We start from the raw sequence: 23342 nt of genomic DNA on the forward strand, positions 1-23342 counted from the left end.
ATTCACACAAATATGCATCAACAAACTCCCCCTTGGATGTTGCTGGTGATGGTTCGTTCTTCACGTTGCAGGATCTTCGAAAGTCTTCACGTGTCACAATCAGGAGGTGTATCAACAAATTCCCTCTTAGATGTTGCTCGTGAATCTTTGATCTTAAAAGCTTTGGATCCTTGTGGTGTTGATGAATGGTCAACTGCAGCTTGATCATCTTGATCCTCTGATTGCATCCATGTCGTGTTGTCATTCCACAACTTGTCATCTGTCATGTTCACTTTGCCTTTAGCTGGTTCGAATGTGACATCTGCATACACAACATAGCTAAACGCGTAATGAGAACCACCGCTATGTATTTAACCAATCTTAGAGAATTTTTCAGATGAAAGTCTCACTAAGGATTGACTTTAAACAATATAAACAGACGACACACATGAGACCAACTCTCATTCAACTACCAACTGACTGTAGGAATCCGTTCGTGTAAAAATTAAATAAAAATTTTATTAACTTGAATTACAAATACAGAACAGAATTACAACTGAAAGAATACGATTACAACTGAAATAAAACAACGAAAACAGGAAAAATTCTGAACAGAAAAACTGTTCTTGGCTGAGGATCGTGTTAGACACGGGTCCCTTAAAACAAATTTCGAGTCTCCCAGGAGAACTCGTTTGTTTCCAGGATACAACAGCCGCAAGCAGTTGCACTACCGACCTTGACTCCAACCCGAAGGTATACCTTGAAGCTCGAAAGAAGAGAGAATTCTCAGAGAAGATTGTATTGCTGTTGGTGAATTTCGGTGTTTTGAATCTGCAGAAGGAGCCTCCTATTTGTACAACAGGTCTTGAAGAAACTGAAAAACGAATTTAATGGGAGAATTAAAATGCATTAAACGTCTTCAATGCACTTTAATTCGTCATTAAATTCTCAGTCAAACGCATTAACTTCGTCAGTTTCGAATGCTGAAACGTAACTGCACTGGCATTAACTGCTGCTGGAAGCTTCTGCATGCGTGCGCACAAGAAACACTGGTGCGCGCGTGCAGGTCTACACGCTCATGCGCGGTGCGTCCTTTTGGCTCACTACCATGCGCGCGTGGGCCACACTGACTCAGGTCCATGCGCGCCTGCGCGCGTGTGCCACGCCATCTGTGAACCTATACGAGCACGCCACACAGTCGCGCCGTATTGGCTCACTCTGGTGCGCCGCGCACATCACATCAGGCCCCATGCACCATGCGCAACCGCGCGCCTCCATACCATGTGTACTCGCGCGCGGACCCACCAGGGCCATGCACCTGCATGCCATGTCACCAACCACTTGGTCCTTGCAACCCTTGTGCTCCACCACGCGCACGCGGTCAAAAATACAAAGGCGGCTCAAGCGGCTCGCGGCGATGTGAGCGTGCGAAGTGCAAAGTGCGCCATCAAAGCGCCACATTGCACCTCATCGCCCATGCCACGCGCGTGCGCGTGTGCGAGTGCGAGTTAGGGTGCTCTGCACCCTTCGCGAGTACACTTAGTGAGTGCTTCCATGAAATAATAAGGATGGAGAGCTCCCACTTAAATACCCCTTTAAGTTTCATCTATCCTCCATTGTGGGACAAGATGCCACTTTCCCACTTTTTTCAGCATTCAAGTTTCAAACACCAAAATTTGAGCATCGATATCTCATTCATCTTAGCTCCATTTTGGACGTGGTTTAGTTCGTTGCGAAGCTCTTCCAACGTAGAACACAAACCCACAAATAAATATATAAAACCCACTCATTTTATTATATTTATTTCTAGTCCAAAATAGGAAAAAATCATTTTCCTATATTTGTGAAAAATGCTATTTCCACAAATTTCCAACAATCCCCCACATGAATATAAATCGATCTATCAAGTTTCAACGATACACGTTCAACAGTTGAGTATTGCAAGACAGGTAGGTGTAACCTTTGAACCTACTTTTGTGAAGCATACTTAGCCTCCTAGGGTCTTGTAGACGCGGTGTCTTTGAACAATCCCCCATTTATGTAGGTGACAATATACATTCACACAATACTCTCCCTAGTCGAGTCAAGTCCTCATGGTTGTGTCCGTTTATGGTCATGGAACACGTTCCTGGTTCTGCGAGAGCTCTAGGATTTGCGCCTCCCCACAAATCCATTCGAAGCGACCCCACTTCTCTCAAACATAGGTGATTCCTCTGAATCATTAAAAGCATCATGGTTAATCTTGGATTTCCTCTAAATCCTTAACCTCAACATGCTTAACCTTTCATTCACGTCACTGATTGGAATGGACTAGGAAGTATACAACTCCCTTCATTGATTTTGGGGCATCCCCCACAGTGACTCCCTTTGGGTTTATGATTAAGTTTGCCTATTGAACCTAGATCTTGGGATCTCCAGTCAACAAGGTTAGGTTTCCCTCATATTCCCTTCATCTATGGGCTTTAGTCCCATTCCTCTTGACAACCTATACAACTTATCTGTGCTTAAGCCTTTTGTTAACGGGTCCGCTGTCACAACCCCCGACCCCTATCCCGGAAGCGGGCGGCCGTTATCCAGTTTCGGTGGTATCCTGTTATTGTCTAATTTGGCAGCAGAATTTTTCATCAGGACCGTAGTTAGGAAATATTTTATCAGAGTAAAATACCACATTTTCATAACATTAAACACATGGGTAAAACCCAAGTTTTCAGTACACACATTTTTTTATAGGGATCCACCCTATTTTTATTTAAGAAAAAACATCTATTTCTTTTAGATAACTCTATTGCCACTTTTCCAAGCCTTTAGTGTTGTCCAGCTGGCGTCTATTTGGCTTTCACATATTGTTACCTGAAACGCGTTTTAAAAATATTTTATCAGTGGGAAATACTGGTGAGTGAATCCCAGTTTAATCAAGTTTTTAATAAAAACCATAGTACAGTATTGAGGGTGCATCCGCAATTACATTTGTTTCCAAGTCATATCAATTACCACCACACGGTACTGTCGTTTCGACTTATAGTCATGTTACTCCTCGCAAGGTAGTAACAAATTTTGTATACAAAACCCCAAATTTACCGACTGTAATTGTATCCTTACAAATACTCAATAACTGCTTAATGTATAATTAATTAAGTGAGGTTTTGTAAAAACAATTTGCAAAAAGGAGATTACTCACATTGCTGTCTTAGATTATCCGTAAGGGTTTCCTGATGACAATCTATAAATTACACAAATGCACGCGTGCTAGTATAATAACCCAATTTAACATTAGTAATACCCTCCCCGAGACGGCATTCCAACGACTATGTCGGGCAGAACCACGACAGCCGTTACGGAACCCTAGATCAATTGGGCAGAGTATCTAATACGTCTCCAGGGGCTATGATACTTACATCGGAGTAGAACCTCGCTATTTAGGGGGGTATAATACCCGTATATTATGCCTACTATCAGAAATTTGAGATTTTAGAATGAAAATGAACGAGCAGACTAAAGATCCGATGCCCTCTACTTATAGGGCTGATTTTCGACTTTCACGCGGCCCGCGTAAATGTAAGCATAGGCTTACACGGCCCGCGTAGTAGGGGAATAGGGCTGTAGGTGATCCGGGTCATCAATAGGTTCAACACGCGTTACGACACGTGTCAACACCGGGGCTAGCTTGATTCTTAAGTTGACGCGGCCCGCGTAGGTGTAGCTAAAGGGCTACGCGGCCCGCGAGCGCACCAAATTTCATTTTTTAATTATTTTTGATAATATTTAAAGTATTCGGGGCCTGTTTTCACATATGGGGTGTATTTTAGGACATATTGGGACATTTTAAATATTTTTATGGTGTCGGAAATTATTACGAGGGTGTCGGTTTCAGGTTGTTATATCCTCCCCAGCTTGTATTAGAGCTCGTCCTCGAGCTCTACTGGAACAAGTGTGGATATTTCCTTTGCATTTCTGATTCAAGCTCCCATGTATACTCAGGTCCTCTTTTGGAGTCCCACTTCACTTTGACCAGAACTAATCTCTTATGCTTGAGATTCTTGATTTTCCTATCTTCAATTTGTAGAGGCCTTTCTACAAATTTGAGTTGTTCATTTACCTCTATATCCTTAAGAGGCACTACGAGTGATTCATCAGCTAAGCATTTCTTGAGATTAGATACATGAAATACATCATGTATTCCTGCCATTTCCTCTGGCAGTTGTAGCTGATAGGCTATAGGTCCTATTTTTTTAATAATCTCAAAAGGTCCAACATACCTGGGACTTAGCTTTCCCCGTTTGATGAATCTTACCACTCCTTTCCAAGGAGAGACTTTTAATAATACCTTGTCACCTACTTGGAATTCTAACGACTTACGTCTGTTATCAGCGTAGCTCTTCTGTCGATCACGTGCTACTTTCAGTCGTTCCTTGACTTGAGTGATCTTATCGGTTGTTTCCTGTACTATCTCAGGTCCAGATAGTTGCTTTTCCCTAATTTCTGCCCAATAGACTGGGGTTCAGCACTTTCGTCCATAATGTGCTTCGAATGGTGCAGCATTGATACTTATGTGATAACTGTTATTATAAGAAAATTCTATTAAAGGCAAGTGATCATCCCAATTACCTCCGAAATCAATTACACAAGCTCTAAGCATGTCCTCCATTGTCTGAATTGTCCTTTCGCTTTGTCCGTCCGTTTGAGGATGATAAGCGGTGCTTAGATTTAGTTTGGTTCCCATTGCTTTTTGGAAACTTGAAAAAAAATGAGAGGTAAAACGGCTATCCCTATCAGAAACAATTGATAAAGGAATTCCATGTAATGAAACAATTTCATTTACATACAATTTAGCTAACTGTTCCATACTGAAAGTTTCCTTCATAGGTAGGAAATGAGCTGACTTGGTTAGCCTGTCTACAATCACCCAGATTGTATCATTACCTTTTCTTGTTTTGGGTAATTTGGTAACAAAATCCATTATTATCAATTCCCATTTCCAAACTGGCATTTCTAGCTGTTGCAACAATCCTGTGGGTTTCTGATGTTCAGCTTTAACTTGCGAACAGGTTAAACATTTAGAAACATAGGTTGCTATATCCTTTTTCATTCCTATCCACCAGAAATTTTTCCTTAAATCCTGGTACATTTTATCACTTCCTGGATGCATCGTATACTTAGACTTATGGGCTTCTTCTAATATACGGTGGCGTAGGTCTCCTAATTTAGGTATCCATATTCTCTTCTTATGGAATCTCCAAATTCCATCTGTTCCTTGTTCTAATTCCTTAATCATACCTTTTAATTTTTCAGTATCTTTCTTGATTACTGATTCTTGTGCTTTTCTAATCTGATCGTTTAAATCTACTTGTAGATTTAATTTAAGAGAACGTACCTTTTTTGGCTATTCGTGATACTTTCGACTTAAAGCATCCGCCACTACATTGGCTTTCCCTGCATGATACTGGATATAACAATCATAATCACTAAGTATCTTCATCCAGCGTCTTTGTCTCATATTCAGCTCTTTTTGCCCAAAAACATACCTTAAACTTTTATGATCTGTGAATATGGTAAACTTACTACCATACAGGTAATGTCTCCAAATCTTAAAGGCAAAAATTATAGCTCCTAATTCTAGATCATGGGTTGAATAATTTTCTTCATGATTCTTAAGCTGTCTGGATGCGTAAGCTATAACCTTTTGACGTTGCATTAATACACATCCGTAACCTAACTTAGAAGCGTCATAAAAGACTACAAAGTCTTCAGTTCCTTCTGGTAACGCTAGTATGGGTGCATGGGTTAGTCTTTGCTTAAGAATTCTAAAGGCTTCTTCTTGCAACGTCGGTCTTGAACCAACCTGAACTGAACTGAGCCACATCCACACAAAAGTGCGTCAACAATTTTTTTAAATCTATAAATTCTTTTTGCAACAAATATATCAAAATTATATTCTTAAACATTAAAAAATAAACAAAAATGTTATTGACAATTTCCAATTTTGTATTATTATTTATACAAAGTCAATTGTTACACAACATTTTAGAACTAATTCAAATATGGCTTACCTCTCTCCATTATCAATGAGTTAATTCTTTTTCATAATCATGAGTTTATAGAATGTAGGTTTGCTTTTTTTTTTTTTTTTTTTTCTTCCAGTAAGACCATGCATAGTGGGCATGATTCATCTTTGGGCGTTTTGCGCTATGTGGCAGTCCAGTCAGCAATGGAGCATTATTGGGTGTTTTCTAAAATGGGTGTAATGAAGATGTGGACATTGTGGGGCATTATGTTTGTAATAAAATTAAATAAAAAAAACATAAAAAAAAATTTGATTGGTTTTACAAAAATGGAAATGAATCTGATTGGTCAAAACCTTGCCCCTATAGTGTTATTTAAAACACGCTAGACAAAAAAATTGGCCAAACACGCCCACGGGGGCGAAGGTGAGGGCGTTTTCGGGGCAAAAAACGCCCCACTACATTCGGTCTAAGCAATTTGGTATTCTCTAATAATCTTTTATGTTATATAGGTTATGTTATCAATATCCATGTGTTAAATTGTTGTGAAAACATACGAACAAATTAAGAAATACATATACATATGCATTTGTATATATCTAAGAAGTACTAAATTTATAAAATATGAATATGAATCATTGATCAATGAATTAAACAATTTAGGTTTCTTTTTTTTTTAATTCTCAGATAAATTTAGTATTCTATGATGATCTTCAATACGCGCATGCACAGACACCCCCCCCCCCCACATGCGTGTGCGCACACACATACACACACATGTATTCACTTGGTGTGAGGGTGGTACGAAATAAAACATAATATAAAAAAATTTAAAGTTCTATATAAAATTCGGTACCAGTACCCATTTTTACCCGTGCCCGTACTCAGCTCGTACCAATACCAAATGTAACGAATACCAAAATCAATAAAATTAGGTACCGATACATGTACTAAATACCTAAAATCGATACAAATACATGTATGAATACTCGTAGTTGGAAAAAGAAAAACCATCCCTAATTTAACTAATTAAACATAAAAAAAACAAAAGTTTGTTATACACATTTGTCTTTATATACAAAGTCAACTATTACATTAACACATTTTAGAAGTAATATCAATTTGGTTTACCTCTTTACTATTCTCGAGTTGAAGTGGGTTGCTTCACAACCGAAAAAAAAAAAAAAAATTAAACTTGTAGTACATAGGTTGTGATACATTTATTCTAAAAAAATCTAATAATTGTTAGTAAAAAAATCTTCTTCATAACTTTCAAAAAATACCTTCAACTTTATACATATACTCATCAGATCCCAATTAACTTAAAGCATAGAGCGTTTTGCTCTTTTACTTAGGCTGGAGGGTATAGTCAAACAACTTAGGGTGTTTGAGTGAAATCCTACCAAATAATATTATGCTATGTCAACTAGGGGTGTTTAAAACTATCCGTATCCGAAAATCCGATCCGAAATTTCCGATATCCGAATCCGAAATATCCGAAAAATCGGATATCCGAAATTCGGATATCCGAATTTTTCGGATTCGGATAGTGATTTTCAAAATTTTCGGATATTTCGGATATACGAAATATCCGAAAGTTTAATTTTTATTTTTTTCGGATATCCGAATATCCGAAAATATCTGAAAATATCCGAAAAATATCCGAAAATATCCGAAAACTTATATTCGGATATCCGAAACTATCCAAAATATCCGTTTCCGAATATGAAAAAAAAATTAAATAAAAGGTTGGATTTTTAAATATCCGATTCACTATGGATATCCGAAATTTCGGATATCCGAAATTTCGGATGCTGATAGTGAAATCTGGTATCCGAAAATTTTGGATATCCGAATTCGGATATCCGAATTTTCGGATATCCGGTTTTGAACACCCCTAAATTATCAATTCCCCATTCTACTCCCCATTTTATACTCAATCACTAGGTATAGTCAAACACCTCTTAATTAAAGAAAAAAAAAAAAAAAAAAACCTTGATTGGTCTCTCCTCTCTCCTCTCCTCTCAAACACATCGGTGAACACCCACCGAAAATGGCAACCTCTCTCCTCCTCATCGGTTTCCCCCAAACCCACGGTATAGTCACCGATCGATGTCATACCCTCCCCGCACAACTCTCCGACCTCTATACCCTCCACCCTTATGTTTATACTCTATGCAAGTTGTGTTAACTAGTTTAGTCAAGCCCGTGCTCATCTAAGCTGAAGCCTAACTCATTTAAAAGGTTTTGAGTTTGGCTCGTGGATCAAACTTGAGTTAAATAAACTTATTATTTAATATATATATATATATATATATATATATATATATATAGGGTAAGGATAGTGTAAAAAGGGCCTAAAGTGTGAGAAGTGTAAGAAGTGTATTATAACACTATATATAATACTATATAACACCATATAAACACCGTATAACAATATGTAACACCATATAATACCATATAACACTATGTAACACTATATATCATTATATAACAAATATAACACTATACATCTATCATAGACATGCTATCAGACAACCTATAGTGTTATATTTGTTATATAATGATATATAGTGTTACATAGTGTTATATGGTATTATATAGTGTTACATATTGTTATACGGTGTTTATATGGTGTTATATAGTATTATATATAGTGTTATAATACACTTCTCACACTTCTTACACTTTGAGCACTTTTTACAGGATCTTCTACCTATATATATATATATATACTAGTCGTTTACCCGCGCGATGCGGCGGGAAACATCACTTAGGTTGGTAAGTTTAGGGCTATGTACGGGGCGGTTCGGTTTTGAGCCATAACCAAAACCAAATTCGCGATACAACGGAAAACACAACACTTGTTAGTAATTCTAAGGGTGTGCATGAGAAGGTTCAGTTTAGGTGGGTCATAACTAAATTCTAAATTTTCGGTTAAGGTACTCTCGTAATCCAATATGTTACACTACAAAATAAAATTTTTAAAATTTCGGTAAAATAAATACTACAAAGAGAAAAGGGGACACCCCTTTCCCCATTGAAGTTTCGGCCATGATACTGTATAGCTCTTCTATATAGGAAACAAACAAAATCTTGTACAAACGCATCTATGATTTAATGATATAAAATAAATTCTATACAAACACATCTGTGAGTAATTTTTTTACTTCTCGTGTATGCCAAAATTTCGGTACCCGTTTTTTGTGAATTTTGGTACTGATTGGTATCGAGCTCATCCATACCGTCTTCAACCCACTTATCACAGTTCCATGAATCATTTTCTCTATGTATATGATTTTCTTCTATCTCCAACTTATATTATTAGATTTAGAGTTTTGTATTTTTAATTAATTTATTATTAAAATTGTTATGTACATCTACATATCAGCCTAAACCATTCCCCAAACACTCATCCAGTTATCATCAAAACCAAAAACAATTGTTGACCAAGTTACTAAACGTATAAGTGTCATTGGCAGAGTGGACATATTACATCATTGTACTCGTTTTCTGTTAGATTTTCGATAGTGTCATTTTCCGTTGATTCTAATTAAATATATTTAATTTAATTTAAAACAATACTAAATGGGAAGACAATACAAAGATTGTAACGTTCCTTGTTTTCAAATGTGTGGTTTAGTTGGGTTACACATGACTAACGTATGAAATTCTTTTGATTTTGAATATGTGGCTAACCATCATAAAATTATGTGTCAACTAAGGTGGTTTAACTATGTAGTAATGTGCCCAGGTTTCAGCAGGATATATATTGTAGGTCGGTTAGTGGACCCGCAAAACACTTCCTTGTGAAATCTTATGTAAATAATTAGTGTATTATATATGTGATTACAGAACACTCAATAAAAACAACTTGGAAGGTTGAACGCATTATAAACAGACTTTGGCCGTTTTCTAATCCATATGACAGAGACCCGTTTTAGCTATATTTCAGTTATTTGACCCGTTTGACATGAAACCGAATCCAAATCAAACCGTTCAGACATTTAGTAGTAACTGGGGTAAAAATGATGCCTTGAGCTTAAAAGCTACGTACACCAGTGTATGCAAGTGGTAACGCATATAAGTCCATTCAGACAACTGTAGATTAACAACTTAAATAGCAATTTGGTTCAATACTTACGAATGGGTCATTTCAGGTTATATATTATCTCTAACGGGTCACCACTTACAACTAATAAAAGTAGATTGAAAGGGAAACGGGTCAAAAGGATTAAAGACTCATGTTTAAAGCTGGACAACTAAAAAGTCGGACTTAAACACGCGTTTCAACCAATGAATAAAATACTTACCTAAATATTTAGCGGCACTCATTTAACCAATTATAAACTTGTAAAGACTTAGGAAATCCCATTTCTTTAAGGGGGAGATCTGAGGAAACAATTGGCAGTAAACATAATAAATTAATCTACACATAAACAAATAGGTTGAAATTGCCACATGAGACATGCCCAAATATGGTCAACCTAACCAATGCTACCTTTGCAGCCGCAAAGAAAGTGGAGTAAAAGGAACTAAGAATATCATACTGAACAAATAGACCTTGACCTTCAATTATAATATTGAGTTTTTATTGGTTGGAGTAAACAAAGGAAATTCACCCAATCTCGATTTCAACGTCTCAACCCAAACAACAAATCCAGTATGTTCAAAAACTCTTTCATGACTTAAAAGTCAAAACTCAACTGATACAAATCCAGTAGGTTTTAAGCACCAAACAATTAACACAGATACAAACAAAACAATTCAGTTTTTGAACCAAACAAAGTCTGATCCAAAATCCACCCTACAAAATGCAAGTTACGTATCCTCCAAAATTATAAAATTAGGAAAAACTTAAAATGGAAGCCCCAAGATTTCAAATAAGGTAAAATCTGAACAGAAGTTATATATATCATTGGGAAAAGCTAGAACGTCATACTCTGGTCACCCAAATACCTGCCGGAATCCTATTGCATCACGGCCGTTGATTTTCATATCCACCTCTGCTGCCTTCAGATCCACCATAATTTCTGTGTCCGTTGTCATCGAATAACCTGAAAATCTCAATAGGATATTGAAATAAAAACCCTTGCCTTCAGATCCACCATAACTAAAGTTCCACACATTGTGTGTCTCTTGTTTTTTGACTAAACAAACCACCCAAAATCCGTTATTTTCAATCGACCCAGCCATCAGATCTCAAATTTTAAAATTAAGGGTTTTTTTTCTTTTCATCTTTTCATTAATTTGATTTATAAAACTACAGAAGAGACAAGTTTCATGTTGCGTAACTCACAGAAAGTTTAAGAGTTTCAAACGATATCACGATGGATAACATGCTTCTCATGACAGTATGTTAATGCATGCATAAGACTGGCAATGTACTACATTCAGAAAAATGTAAACAAATTAAAAAGCATCACCGTAATTGATACTATTAGTTTCCATTTAAATACTAATTCTATTATATGGCATATGCATCTATACTATCACATGAATTTTTTTACCTCATTTACCAAAAAATGAAAGCATTTTAGAAGTTCTAAACCGAATGAAAGCATATTATGAGACCTAAAGGGAATGCAAGCATGCATATAAGCTCTATATTGAAATAGATTTAGATAGAATGGATATAAATTATAAAAACATCACCTTGATTCATATTAGGAGTTGTTGGTAAAAGAGAGGTAATCGAGGTAATTGCAAAGTATTTTATTAATAACCGAGAACCAGCTTATATAGTGCAGGTTACAGCAGACTCAAAGACTCAAACAAACAAACACTCCTAACAACCTTCTACTAACAATCCGTGTTATCCAAAATGACCACAAAAGATTCACTAACTTATTTGACTGACTCTGCGCGGGATTGTAACGGCTACACTTGCATGAAGCCATTCCAAACCTGTTCAATATATCCTTAGCATATTGCTTTTGAGACAAGTAAATGCCATCTGATCTTTGCTGTACTTCTAGTCCCATAAAGTATGTTAGCTTCCCAATGTCTGTCATTTCGAACTCAGTGACCATTTTTTGTTTTAATTCAAGCAAAATTTTTGTAGAAGAACTGGTATAGATCATATCATCAACATAAAGACATATGATGATAATATAAGCACCATTTCCATGTTTTGCATAGACTGTCGGCTTGGAAACCGGTGCCTTTGGAGCCGTGCGAACGTAACTAAATCCCAAACCTCTGCCAGATGGATCACCTTGATTCATATTAAGTGAAAAAGCATTCGACCCATATCTTTTTAATTGAAAAAGCAATCGACCCGTATCTTTTTAATCAAAAAAGCATTTGACCCGCTTCTTTTTAAGCGAAAAAGCATTCGACCCGCTTCTTTATAAGCGAAATGGCATTCGACCTGTTTCTTTTTAAGCAAGAAAGCATTTGACCCGCTTCTTCTTAAGCGAAAAAATCATTCAACCCGTTTCTTTTTAAGCAAAAAAGGTTTCTACCCGCTTCTTTTTTAGCGGTAAAGCATTCGACCCGTTTCTTTTTAAGCGAAAAAGTATTCGACCCGCTTCTTTATAAGCGAAATGGCATTCGACCTGTTTCTTTTTAAGCAAGAAAGCATTTGACCCGCTTCTTCTTAAGCGAAAAAATCATTCGACCCGTTTCTTTTTAAGCAAAAAAGGTTTCTACCCGCTTCTTTTTTAGCGGTAAAGCATTCGACCCGTTTCTTTTTAAGCGAAAAAGTATTCGACCCGCTTCTTTTTAAGTGAAAAGGCATTCTACCTGCTTCTTTTTAACTGAAACCTCTATTAATTCAAGCCAGTCATGCAACACATTAATTAAACTCTCTAGAAAAACCTCCTTTTACAGTAACATATGCTATTTAGATATGAGATTCTACCTCTTTTTAGGCAGGACACAAGAGACAAAGCTTCCCCTTGTTTTATCTTGTATGAAATTTGTTTTTATGTATATCACCCAACTTCAACATAACCTGAAACCACAAGCCATAAACTTAAGTCAATACTTATCACAAAGCTAGTGGAAAATAACAACAGTTTGAACAGTGTATTGTAAAGCAGTTCATTGTGCAACTATGGTATTATTAATCATGGGAAAACGGAATTAATGTAGCAATGTGTATCACCTTAGGCCTAAAATATTCATGAACCTGAAACGTTGTCATTGGGCAGAATCCATATTTATGTCCAGTAGCTCTGACAAATTATAGAAACCCCTAAAAATAAAGAACACAAATGATGAATTAAATACGTGTCTGAAACAAAATATGATATGAATGATTAACACCTTTGCACATGATAAACCCATGACCAATTGTGTGAGTTTTCATCAATCCTGATCTCAATTTCTCAATCTCCCATAAATTATCAACATCTCCTGTAAAAATAACAAACATAATTGTCTTACTTTCCAAGGCCAGACTCATTTGCCCATAGAAACGGTGTTAATTACACTTTTAAATATCAAATCTTGTACAGTTGGGGCCTAGCAGCACCTCCGCCTTCTACTTCTGAAAAAAAAAACAGCAACCAAAGTCCCCTATTTTAGCTGAAATTGAAGAAAATAAATGATTTACTGGTGTTGGTTCTTACCTTGTTGTTATAGAAAGCTTGTTTATGCCATATATCTCCGGAATCTCTACTTACCAAACCCTTGTTTTCCTAAACTTGAGCATGCAGTCGCGAATTCCAACCAAAACCTCATCAATAATCTAGTCATCGCCACCAGAATATGAAATCCAACTGTAACCATCTCCGTTTTTGTCGGAACCCTAGATCTTAACACCCTAATTGTCACTGCCGCTGTTCAACCTTGTAACCAAAACCAAAAAGAGAAAGCTAGTGATAAATTGTAAGATTAATCTTAACAAAGAATCAAAATTGGATGAAACTGTACCGAAAGTGAAATTTGAGAGGAGGTGACGGTGCCGAAAGTGCCACGTGCGAGAACAAACCTGCAAATCGGTGGGGATTTCTTCAAATCGGTGTTTATAAGCTGCGAAACGAATGGGATTTCTTCCATCATCGGTGTTCAACACAAAGAGGGAAAAAGCGTGAGATTTAGGAGAAAAGAGGAAAAAGCAAGAGAAAAGGAGAGAGAGGCGTGTAGATTAGATGAAGAAAAGATAGATCTGACAATGGGTGTTTGAATTTTGAAATCCCGCCCAACAGAGTTCTAGGTGTGTTGAAAAGGTATTTTCAACACATTTGTGCTTAAGATGTTTGTACAATGTGCTTTAAATGTTTGTACAATGGCAAATGACCATTCTTGCCCTTCCTATATGCTTATTAAAGTAGTATAGATATATATAGTCTTTATATTTTGTACACACATATATAACAATTTTTAGAGTTAATTGCTCGGATGGTCTCTGTGGTTTCATGTTTTTTCACGTTTAGTCCCCACCTTTTGAAAATAGCAGGTATGCTCCCTATGGTTTGTCATTTTGTTACTCGGATAGTCACTGAGTAGATGTCAGTTAGTTTGAAAATAGCAGGTATGCTCCCTATGGTTTGTCATTTTGTTACTCGGATAGTACCCAGAGTAAATGTTTGGGGACCATCCGAGTAATAAAATGACAAACCATAGGGAGCATACATGCTATTTTCAAAAGGTGGGTACTAAACGTGAAAAAACGTGAAACCACAGGAACCATCCGGGCAATTAACTCCAATTTTTATATTTTTATTTATAGTTAAACTTTTATGCATGTGTAGTGTAATATAATATTTAGTTATATTTATCATAGTAAACTTGTTATGTAACTCCATATTTATTATACTTAATAAGATTAATTGTATGTATTTACACGATATATATACTTGTTTAAGCGTGGGAGCCTAGCTAAATCCATTTATTTTATAGGTGAATAATTCAAGTCCTGTGTAATGCAGAACTAGGAGTATCGTAGTTTTGCCGTTAAAAATAGGGTAGGTGTATATATAGGGGCGGATCTAGGTCACTTTTGTGGGTTTTCAGGAACCCATTCGGTTTAGAAAAAATGAGAAAAATTAGTGAGAACCGCGTATGATTTGGAAAAAAAATAGTGAGAATTAGTAAAAATGAAACCCAGTGAAAAAAGTTCTTAGATCCGCCACTGTGTATATATGCAAACTTTCATAGGCAAACACAATGCAAAAAACCACTTTAAATTCATCAAAAAAATATATATATAAACTCCATATAGCTTCACCAAATTGTAACGTTGATTGCATCAGATTTCTCCTACCTTTCTAAATTTAGAATTGACCACACCGACAGCAGTAAGTAGCTAATGCCACGTAGAATCAGACTTAATTTCTGCTAGCATCAGCTGTCCGTCACATCACCATAAAATGATCATAGTAGACTGATATTGTTAGGGTTTGACAGACCCAAGTTCTTTTCAATTGGGTTGTACTCAGAATACTTAATCTTTGTTTTCTTTTCTGTTTGGCTGAAGTTGCAGGTTTTGCATGATGAATACCGACAGCAGTGAACCGGCATTTGATTGGGACTTTGATTTGGATAGTATTGATTTCGAGAGCTTGTTTGAAGACCAACTGGCTGATGCTTTGACTAATTCTAGGTAAATTATTGATTATTTAATTTCAATAAATTTCTTGATATAACTTTTTGTGTGTTTGAGTGATTGTGGTAATGTCTGAATGGAATGTTTTGTTTAAATTAAATTTTCATTATTTTCCAGTACTTTTAGATTATAATAAATAATCTTAATTTCTGAAAAAGGTTATTGAATTGTCTTTGAATAGAAAATTTTCCAAATGGTGAGTCATTAAACAAAAATTTGATTATATATGCATATGTGATTGAGGCATTTGCTTTTAGCACATATATGTGTGTTAAGAACCGATCGATTCTTACGTCTGTTTGCAGAAATTTATCAAGGGTTTGTTATGGAGGCTTTTACCGAATTTCATTTGTCATTCTCTTTACATTCGCTATGCTTTCTTTATTATTATTATTATTATTATTATTATTATTATTATTATTATTATTATTATTATTATTATTATTATTATTATTATTATTATTATTATTATTATTATTATTATTATTATTATTATTATTATTATTATTATTATTATTATTATTATTATTATTATTATTTTAATTTTTTTAACGGCAAATTTATTTTATTCCTGCTATTGTGTGACTTGAAACCAAGATCTTCCCTCAAGGTGTTTAAAGGTTTTCCCTTTACCAATAGATCACCACCCCATTGGTTATTTTAATTTTATTATTATTGTTATTGTTGTTGTTACTATTTTTATTTTTATTGTTGTTATTTTTGTTGTTGTGTGGGAAGCTGTCAATTTGTCATTTTTTGGTTATGTTACAACATTTATGATAAATTGGTTTAAATTATTCTAAGGTTTTACTTAATTATCTTACAATCGCTACTCGTGCCAGATTTACTTCTTATATATGATTGCTTAATCTATGGTATTAAGATTGTTCAGAAGTGTGTAGTTTATAAACATTGACGGCTTTCCTTGATGGTTATTCTAGGATGAACAAAAGTTGAATATTTTCTTTATATATTGGGAAGAATTCAAATAAAAAAGATAGAAGGTACCACAAAAGAAGTTATTATAGCATGGCAGTATCTGTTGCTTTTTTAATACTTTGTATGCAACCATTTACTTAAAAAAGATGTAATAGCTTATCTTTATTGACCTTTATAACATTTGATAAGGTTTGTAGCCAGGGCTTCAATATATTTCTTTCATCAAAAGGTCACCATTATTAGTGATCTATACTATATTGTATATAATCACATCGTTCACTAGTAATGTTAAACAACAAGAGTTATAGCCAACAATGGACATTTGAGAAAGTTCTTAGGAAATGACAGTCTTGTAGGTTAATTTGTATACAGTTGATTAATTGTACATAAGGCCTAGAAGGGTATTAAGTCCGTCACGCGATACGTGTTTGTCACCTATAGGTCATATGGCAGCATTCTTTTGTCATTTATTTGCACCAGAAACAGATATAACTTCTATGTGTGTCCTTATTGTTGCTTGCTTACGCACGTATTTTTTCCATATGCTTTTAGTATGCACATCCACGTGACCGATTATCTTTTGGAATATCCTTAATTGCGAGCATAACATACGTCATTGGATCATGAAATACACTTTGCTTGTCGTCTGCTTACGCACATTTTTTTTCCTTATGCTTTTACTATGCACATCTATGTGACCAATTTGGATTTATCTTAATTGTGAACATGACTGGTCATCTACATTATATATCTGTCACTGGATCATGGAACACGCTTTGCTTGCGTGCGTGTGTATTTATGTGGTGTTTAGGTCTCCGCGTGAGTTCCCGTAAGTTCCCAATGGAAAAGGGGACAATGCTTGCCAACAATAAAGTGAGCCCCTAGTATTCTTACATTTGGACAAAGGACACCAGGTGTGGCTTTAAAAAATGTAAAATTGTTTGGTGTTTATTGCCAATTCTTGTATATTTGCAAAAGAATGTGAACATATCAGTTAATAGGTTAGCATTAAATTTTGAATGTTTTTCATTTGTTGTTTAAGTACTAATGTTTCTTTTCGGTTACTGATGTTGTAAGTAAGATCTATGTTTATTTTCTTGGCTAGTGAGGACGCTACAACCATAAATCCAAATAATCCTAGTCAGCCCTCCACGCCATCTATAATTGCCAGTACAAATTTGGGAGGGGAGTCTTCAAATGCGGTATGCTGATTTAGTCATTTATTCACTTAATGCTTGTAACTGTCTTAATTGTTCAAGCCTCATGTTTATACTTTTGCGTCACATGGATTTATTGAAAGAGATGGTTTATCACTTATAATTGTATGTATCAGTATACAAATCTCTTTTACAACGCCATTATTATGGTTAACAAATTGGAAAGCACAAATGTTGTTGATCTTTATATGATCAAGTTGACCTTTATCAACAAATAACTTCCATTTTAAAAGATTGCTTTATAAACATAAATAAATATGTACTATATGCTAACTTAAGCAGTTTCTTATGGAAAAATATATTATGACTTGAGTACAAATGCCAAAAAAACCTTAACCAAAATCCGTTGTAGTTACAACAGGTGACAGGAAGCTCAGGTAACTTGATATCAGGAGGAGGGCGACAACAAGAGACTTATATTAATCTCAACTTCCCAGGTAACTCAGAAAGCTATTAGCTTAGAACATGTAAATATGCAGAACATTCTTTGCACATACTTTGCTTTTGGTGGTATACCATGCAAATTGATACCTCTTTCATATAGTTATGTTATGATACTTGTTGTTTATGTTCATGTTGTGGGCTACATCATAAATTAAAGAACGGCTATCGTTGAAAACTTCAATAACACAGTAGATTGCATGATATACACTAGGTATGAACAAAATGTCCTAGGCCCGAGACTGTTAATCTGGAAAAGGCCCATGGTCATAGTCCAATTAAATATCGTCCCAATGTTTTTCTGGAGAGCCTGACCCTAAGACCTGTCCTGTTAGACTGATTTAAGGCCAAAACCCTGATTAAGGCCGAAATGTTCAAAGACCTTGCCGTTAGTCCTTGTAGATCAAAGCCATATTTGTAGTTAAATTTTAGTTTATTGTTCTTAAAACAAAATATACTTAAGGTATTCTTTTTGTTAGCGATTAATATTATTTATAACTTAAAACAAATAAAAAAAAATAAGTTTTTAACATAGAAAATAAGAAAATGGTTTGCGTCCGGTCAAGACCCGATGGGCCCGCCCAACAGGGTCTAGCGTAGTTTTTAGTGCATGCTAGGATTGGTTGCATTCAACATTTTAGTACACGGCATCGTTTGTTGTTTAAGATTGAAAGACTCCAAGTTTGTGTTTGGTTCTCACTCCAAGTTCGGTTAAGAACCATAACTGAATTAGATTGGTCTATTATTGGTCCTGTTATACTCGCGTGATTTTAATTAATCCTTGTTATCATACTGATTACTAAATGAATTTTGATCTTAATCAGCAGATCCAGTGGGGTTCACCACCGATGGACAATTTCGTTCAGCCACTGCACATCATCATTACATCTTAAGACAGGTATCTATCATGATTTCCTGCTTTTTGCTCATATATTGTGTTATTTGTTCATTTGATGCATCTTTATCATATCTTTAATTCAAAGTTATTTAATATTTACAGATCAAAGTATTGAAGGATAGATACCACAACGAACTATTGAAAATGAACTACAAAGCCGCGGAGATGCGCACTTGGGTCCAACTCAATAATACCATCTTTAACACCATTTATTTACACCTAACTTCTTCTTTTATTGAGGCGTGATTATCCTTTGCAGGCAACAAATATGGATGAATCAAATTACTACGAAAGCGTCATAACTGATCTGGGAAGGATTATGACATTTTTGAATATCACCAGAGCGGATTTGCTTCCCAATAATGAACAGATGATCTATAATATCATGAATACGATTGTTAACTATGTGAGCTACCACATGTACAACCATGGTTTTTATTCTCTGCACCGTGAACCTGCCCATCAGCCACTTAAAGGACCACAGGTGCAGCCCCTTGGAGCCATGAGGTTGCAAAACAATCCATCCCCAAATCCAACTCATAGGGTTACAAATCTAGAAGTCGACATGTGGAATTTTAATCATAATTTTCCTTTGGAAAGACCACGCCCGCAACCATCACAATCAAGAATGCCAAGTTTAGCAACCATTACATCTTTCCAAATAGTTCCACATCCAAGTGTTCCAAGCACAAGACAACAGATACATTTGGGACCAATGACTAGTAGTGTTATCGGGTCCAGTTATCCAATCAGTGTGTTTTCAAACACAACTTCTACTAATTTTCCATCTGGACCACTTATCCACCAACCACCTGTGGCGAATCAGAATTTCAACTTTGAAAAAATGAAAGCACCAATGCACAAAACGGATGAGCTTACTGGATCAAAAGTGCGCCATGAGATGTCTCCTTTGGGTTTAGGATTAGGGAACCAGTGTACATCCACTCAGTGTTCTCTTCCACACTCAACAGCTAGTTCTCCTTTTTTACTTTCTTCTAATACATCAGCTCCATCTAAAACACCCATGGATCCACCTTCACAAGAACCAGAAACCTCAAAAGATCAGGCTTTTCATTTGACCGAAGTGGTACACTTGTTTCTAATATATGATCTGAGAACACTTTTTAACTATGTCTTTGAAAGATTATATTTCTTTTGTGCTGATTGCTATAGCTGTTTTCCTATTTCAGGTGAAACCATCAACTGCACTGATTTCTTCCTTGACTGACATTAGCTCAATTGAAAAGGTGACTGATATCATACCACATTGTGTACCTCCAAATCTAGTTAGTACCCATATACAAGATGCAACGAACGTTAAGTATGATCATGAGCCAGTAAAAAAAAGGAAACGCAAGTCAAGTGTCCCATTAGCGTATAGTGATCAGTTTGTTTCTCAAGGAAGGGATAAATGCTCAACAGAATCATCAACGAACAAGATGAAGAAGATTGAGGTAACTATATTGCATAAATAACTTGCAAGTTTTCTCATGGAGATTCATATCATGTTTTTATACTTGATGTCTCCTTGGTGGCATTTATTACTTTTATTACTATTTTGATTCTCTTCATGTTTCTTGTGTTAATCTCCTTGCAATGTATGTGCTTCTAATTGAAGAATCCTGCAATATTGGAGGAGATCAAAGAGGTTAACAGCAAGCTACTTGAGACATCGATGGAGATAGACCCTTCTGAAGATGGTAATAACATACTTGGAGCTCATGAAGGGACCATAGTGAAGTGCTTGTTCAGGAATGTTTGTTCCCTACTCGGTCCACAGAAAGGTGCTTCATCTGAAAAGGTAAAATTTTGCAGCACCCGAAATCCGTTACTAAATGCAGTTTTCAAAGCTTAAATTCACATATCCAAAGCATTTTATGGAATTTGATAAGAAGGAATTTACTCACGTTACTACGAATTTTACACTGAGAAACTTGGTTAATATCAGCTGCACAATTACACCATTCGTATACTTGATACAAGAAAAGGAGAATAAATAAGAAAGAATACATTTTATATCTGCATTTGATGTACACATGTGGCTTCTATACTAAAAAATTCCCTTTGCTTCTTTATACAGATGCCGGAGTTTGTCATACTGCTTCTTGTTCCGGATAATTATCCAGCATCTTCACCTAAAATGATTAAATCGAGCCTTGATGTATTGAAGTAAGTGACAATAAAGCATTCAAGAGAAAAGTTAGGATTAACTAGACCATATATAAAACAATAACAACCCGGCCTCTCAGGTATTATGTATTATTAATCAACTATATATAGAAATATATCCTCTTTAAATCATATCTTCTGGTAAACATAAATACAATTAACGCTTACTAATTAATATATTCTATCTAATATCTAATATCTAATATTAACAAATATGTATTGATATAGAGAAATTAATATATGTGAATCTTTTTGTACTAATGTGGTAGCAATGAACCTTGGGGGACGCTGTATGACGAAATGCTGATTAAGTTTAATGTTTCACTTTGCGGGATTACTGGGATACATTCTCTTGGAGATATGGCAAGAAATTGGGATGCTAGTGCTCGAGCTGTAGTTAATAGTTTCCTACAGAAAAAAGGTGGAAAAAGTTTCAGTGAAAAGTATGGAAGCTGGGACAACTTTCTGAAGTTCTTCCACCACTAACTAGTCCTCAAAAGAAAACTTGTAAATCGTTATGGAGTTCAAATGTGTGTACTTTTTCTCTGTGGTTGTCGTGGTGTGTTAGCTTATAGTATGGCAAAAAAACTCTTAAATAATATATATGCAACTAATGTTACCTGCGTTACTTCTATAAGAAGGTTGAATGTTTTCATAATCTTTGAGGAACAATAACTTTCTGCAGTCACTATATTACATTAGTGGAGACATGGCCGGCCCTGGGGTTGGGCGGGGAGGACCACCGGCCAGGGCCCGATATTTTGAGGGGCACACTTTTTTATGAAAAAAACCTGATGTGTATAGGTAAAATATTTTTTAATAGGGTACACTCATACAAACATCAAGATAGACCCTCTTACAAAACTATTCTTATGGTTTATATTGGTTATTAACCCATTTGGCATTAGGTTTAAACTTTTAGTGAGCCCAATACCCAATTTTGTTAAGGCCTAAGGACACATTTTTTCGAGCTCGAACAGGGTACACGAATTCTCAGATCCGGCCCTGAGTGGAGAAATCTTTATGAGACACGGTGATAGAGAGCATAAGACGTAGTTTCTGATCGCTTCTTATAAGAAGTCGACGTCAAAATATGGATGAACCGCGACCAGAGTGTACACTACCGCATCTAAAGAGTTGACCGCGTCAAATTGGATACTATGAAAAAAATTGTAAGTATATACTCTTATGTTCTCATTAAAGAAACAATAACCAATTTTAGCCATATAATCAACCTGAGATAAAAAAATCGCAGCCGTTACCGAAAAATTCTTTCTAGAAAGAATAGTTACACTAAGTTTGGGATGTTGACTTCATCCCACGATCTAAATATATATACACATATAACCGTCGTGCAGTTACATAAAAACATATGATGATTAGATCATGTATAGTGGAAGGTGAAGTGGGCGTGAAGTTGCCCCATAACGCCCCATAATGCCACGTACACCCCCCCTCCCCCCCCGCGGGGCGTGATTCAACCAAGAAAAGCTCAGGCGTGTTTATGAAAACACCTCCTTCACTTTGAAATGACCAATAAGAAAGTTCCAACACATCCATCATAATATTATTAGTTTTATTTTCTTAAGGGTGTGCATATTTGCACACCAAGTTGCCTATTTGCACACCAACCCTACCTGTACCTATGTTGTGTATAGGAATATACGCAGCGTAGGTACCGAGTAGGTACACAACCAATCAGTCAACCTCGTACACTTTCAAATCATGCAGATATACGCTGCGTATAGAGCCATACGGAGCTAGTATACGAGGCCCCTATACGTTGTGTATAGAGCTATACGTAGCGTATGTCAGATAGATTTGACATTGATACGATGTTTTCAAGGCGCGTGGATAAAGGTATACGCCGAGTATAGAGCTATACGAGGCTGATAATTGTGAATTCAAAACATTAATTAGACATCCATCTGCCTACGAATTCAAAACAGTATATCGCATTCTTCACTTCCTTAGTTAATTACTTCATCGGTTATAATTTGTCGCACGACCGTGGAGCTAAAATGGCATCATTTTGGGACGGAAATTATTTCTTTACAGAGTATTCTAACGACTCGTGGGGAGTGAATGATGCTAATGAGGAGGAGGAAGAGGAGGAGGTTGTGTCTGGCGTCTCTGTTGATCAA

At 35.9% G+C, this 23342-nt stretch overlaps 1 protein-coding gene and 1 long non-coding RNA gene across 12 annotated transcripts; one reads left to right on the forward strand and one right to left on the reverse strand.

The window, feature by feature from the left end:
• Nucleotides 1-10644: 10644 nt before the first annotated feature.
• Nucleotides 10645-14226, reverse strand: LOC110865401. Of its 10 annotated transcripts, none has more exons than XR_004860814.1 (6): nucleotides 13860-14214; nucleotides 13556-13774; nucleotides 13090-13473; nucleotides 12844-12936; nucleotides 11278-11365; nucleotides 10645-11035 (listed from the first exon to the last, which is right to left on the reverse strand). It is a non-coding gene; the product is annotated as an uncharacterized LOC110865401 (long non-coding RNA). The 10 variants fall into 10 exon arrangements; XR_002550642.2 differs by lacking the exons at nucleotides 10645-11035; nucleotides 11278-11365 and having other exon boundaries at nucleotides 11670-12936; nucleotides 13090-13179; nucleotides 13251-13340; nucleotides 13416-13473; nucleotides 13860-14197; XR_004860811.1 differs by lacking the exon at nucleotides 11278-11365 and having other exon boundaries at nucleotides 11826-12936; nucleotides 13860-14226.
• Nucleotides 14227-15364: 1138 nt separating this feature from the next.
• Nucleotides 15365-21826, forward strand: LOC110865402 (mediator of RNA polymerase II transcription subunit 15a). 2 transcript variants are annotated; one of them, XM_022114646.2, is made up of 10 exons: nucleotides 15365-15531; nucleotides 17579-17675; nucleotides 18043-18127; nucleotides 18959-19029; nucleotides 19132-19206; nucleotides 19289-20116; nucleotides 20220-20483; nucleotides 20648-20830; nucleotides 21110-21198; nucleotides 21468-21826. In XM_022114646.2, exons 1-10 carry the CDS (start codon nucleotides 15419-15421, stop codon nucleotides 21682-21684), a joined length of 2022 nt encoding a protein of 673 aa, XP_021970338.1. In that variant the 5' UTR covers nucleotides 15365-15418; the 3' UTR covers nucleotides 21685-21826. The 2 variants fall into 2 exon arrangements, with proteins under 2 accessions (XP_021970338.1, XP_021970339.1); XM_022114647.2 differs by having other exon boundaries at nucleotides 18052-18127.
• The last annotated feature ends 1516 nt before the right edge of the window (nucleotides 21827-23342 follow it).

Source organism: Helianthus annuus, chromosome 6 (assembly GCF_002127325.2).
Source record: "Helianthus annuus cultivar XRQ/B chromosome 6, HanXRQr2.0-SUNRISE, whole genome shotgun sequence".
Taxonomy (NCBI): Eukaryota; Viridiplantae; Streptophyta; class Magnoliopsida; order Asterales; family Asteraceae; genus Helianthus; species Helianthus annuus.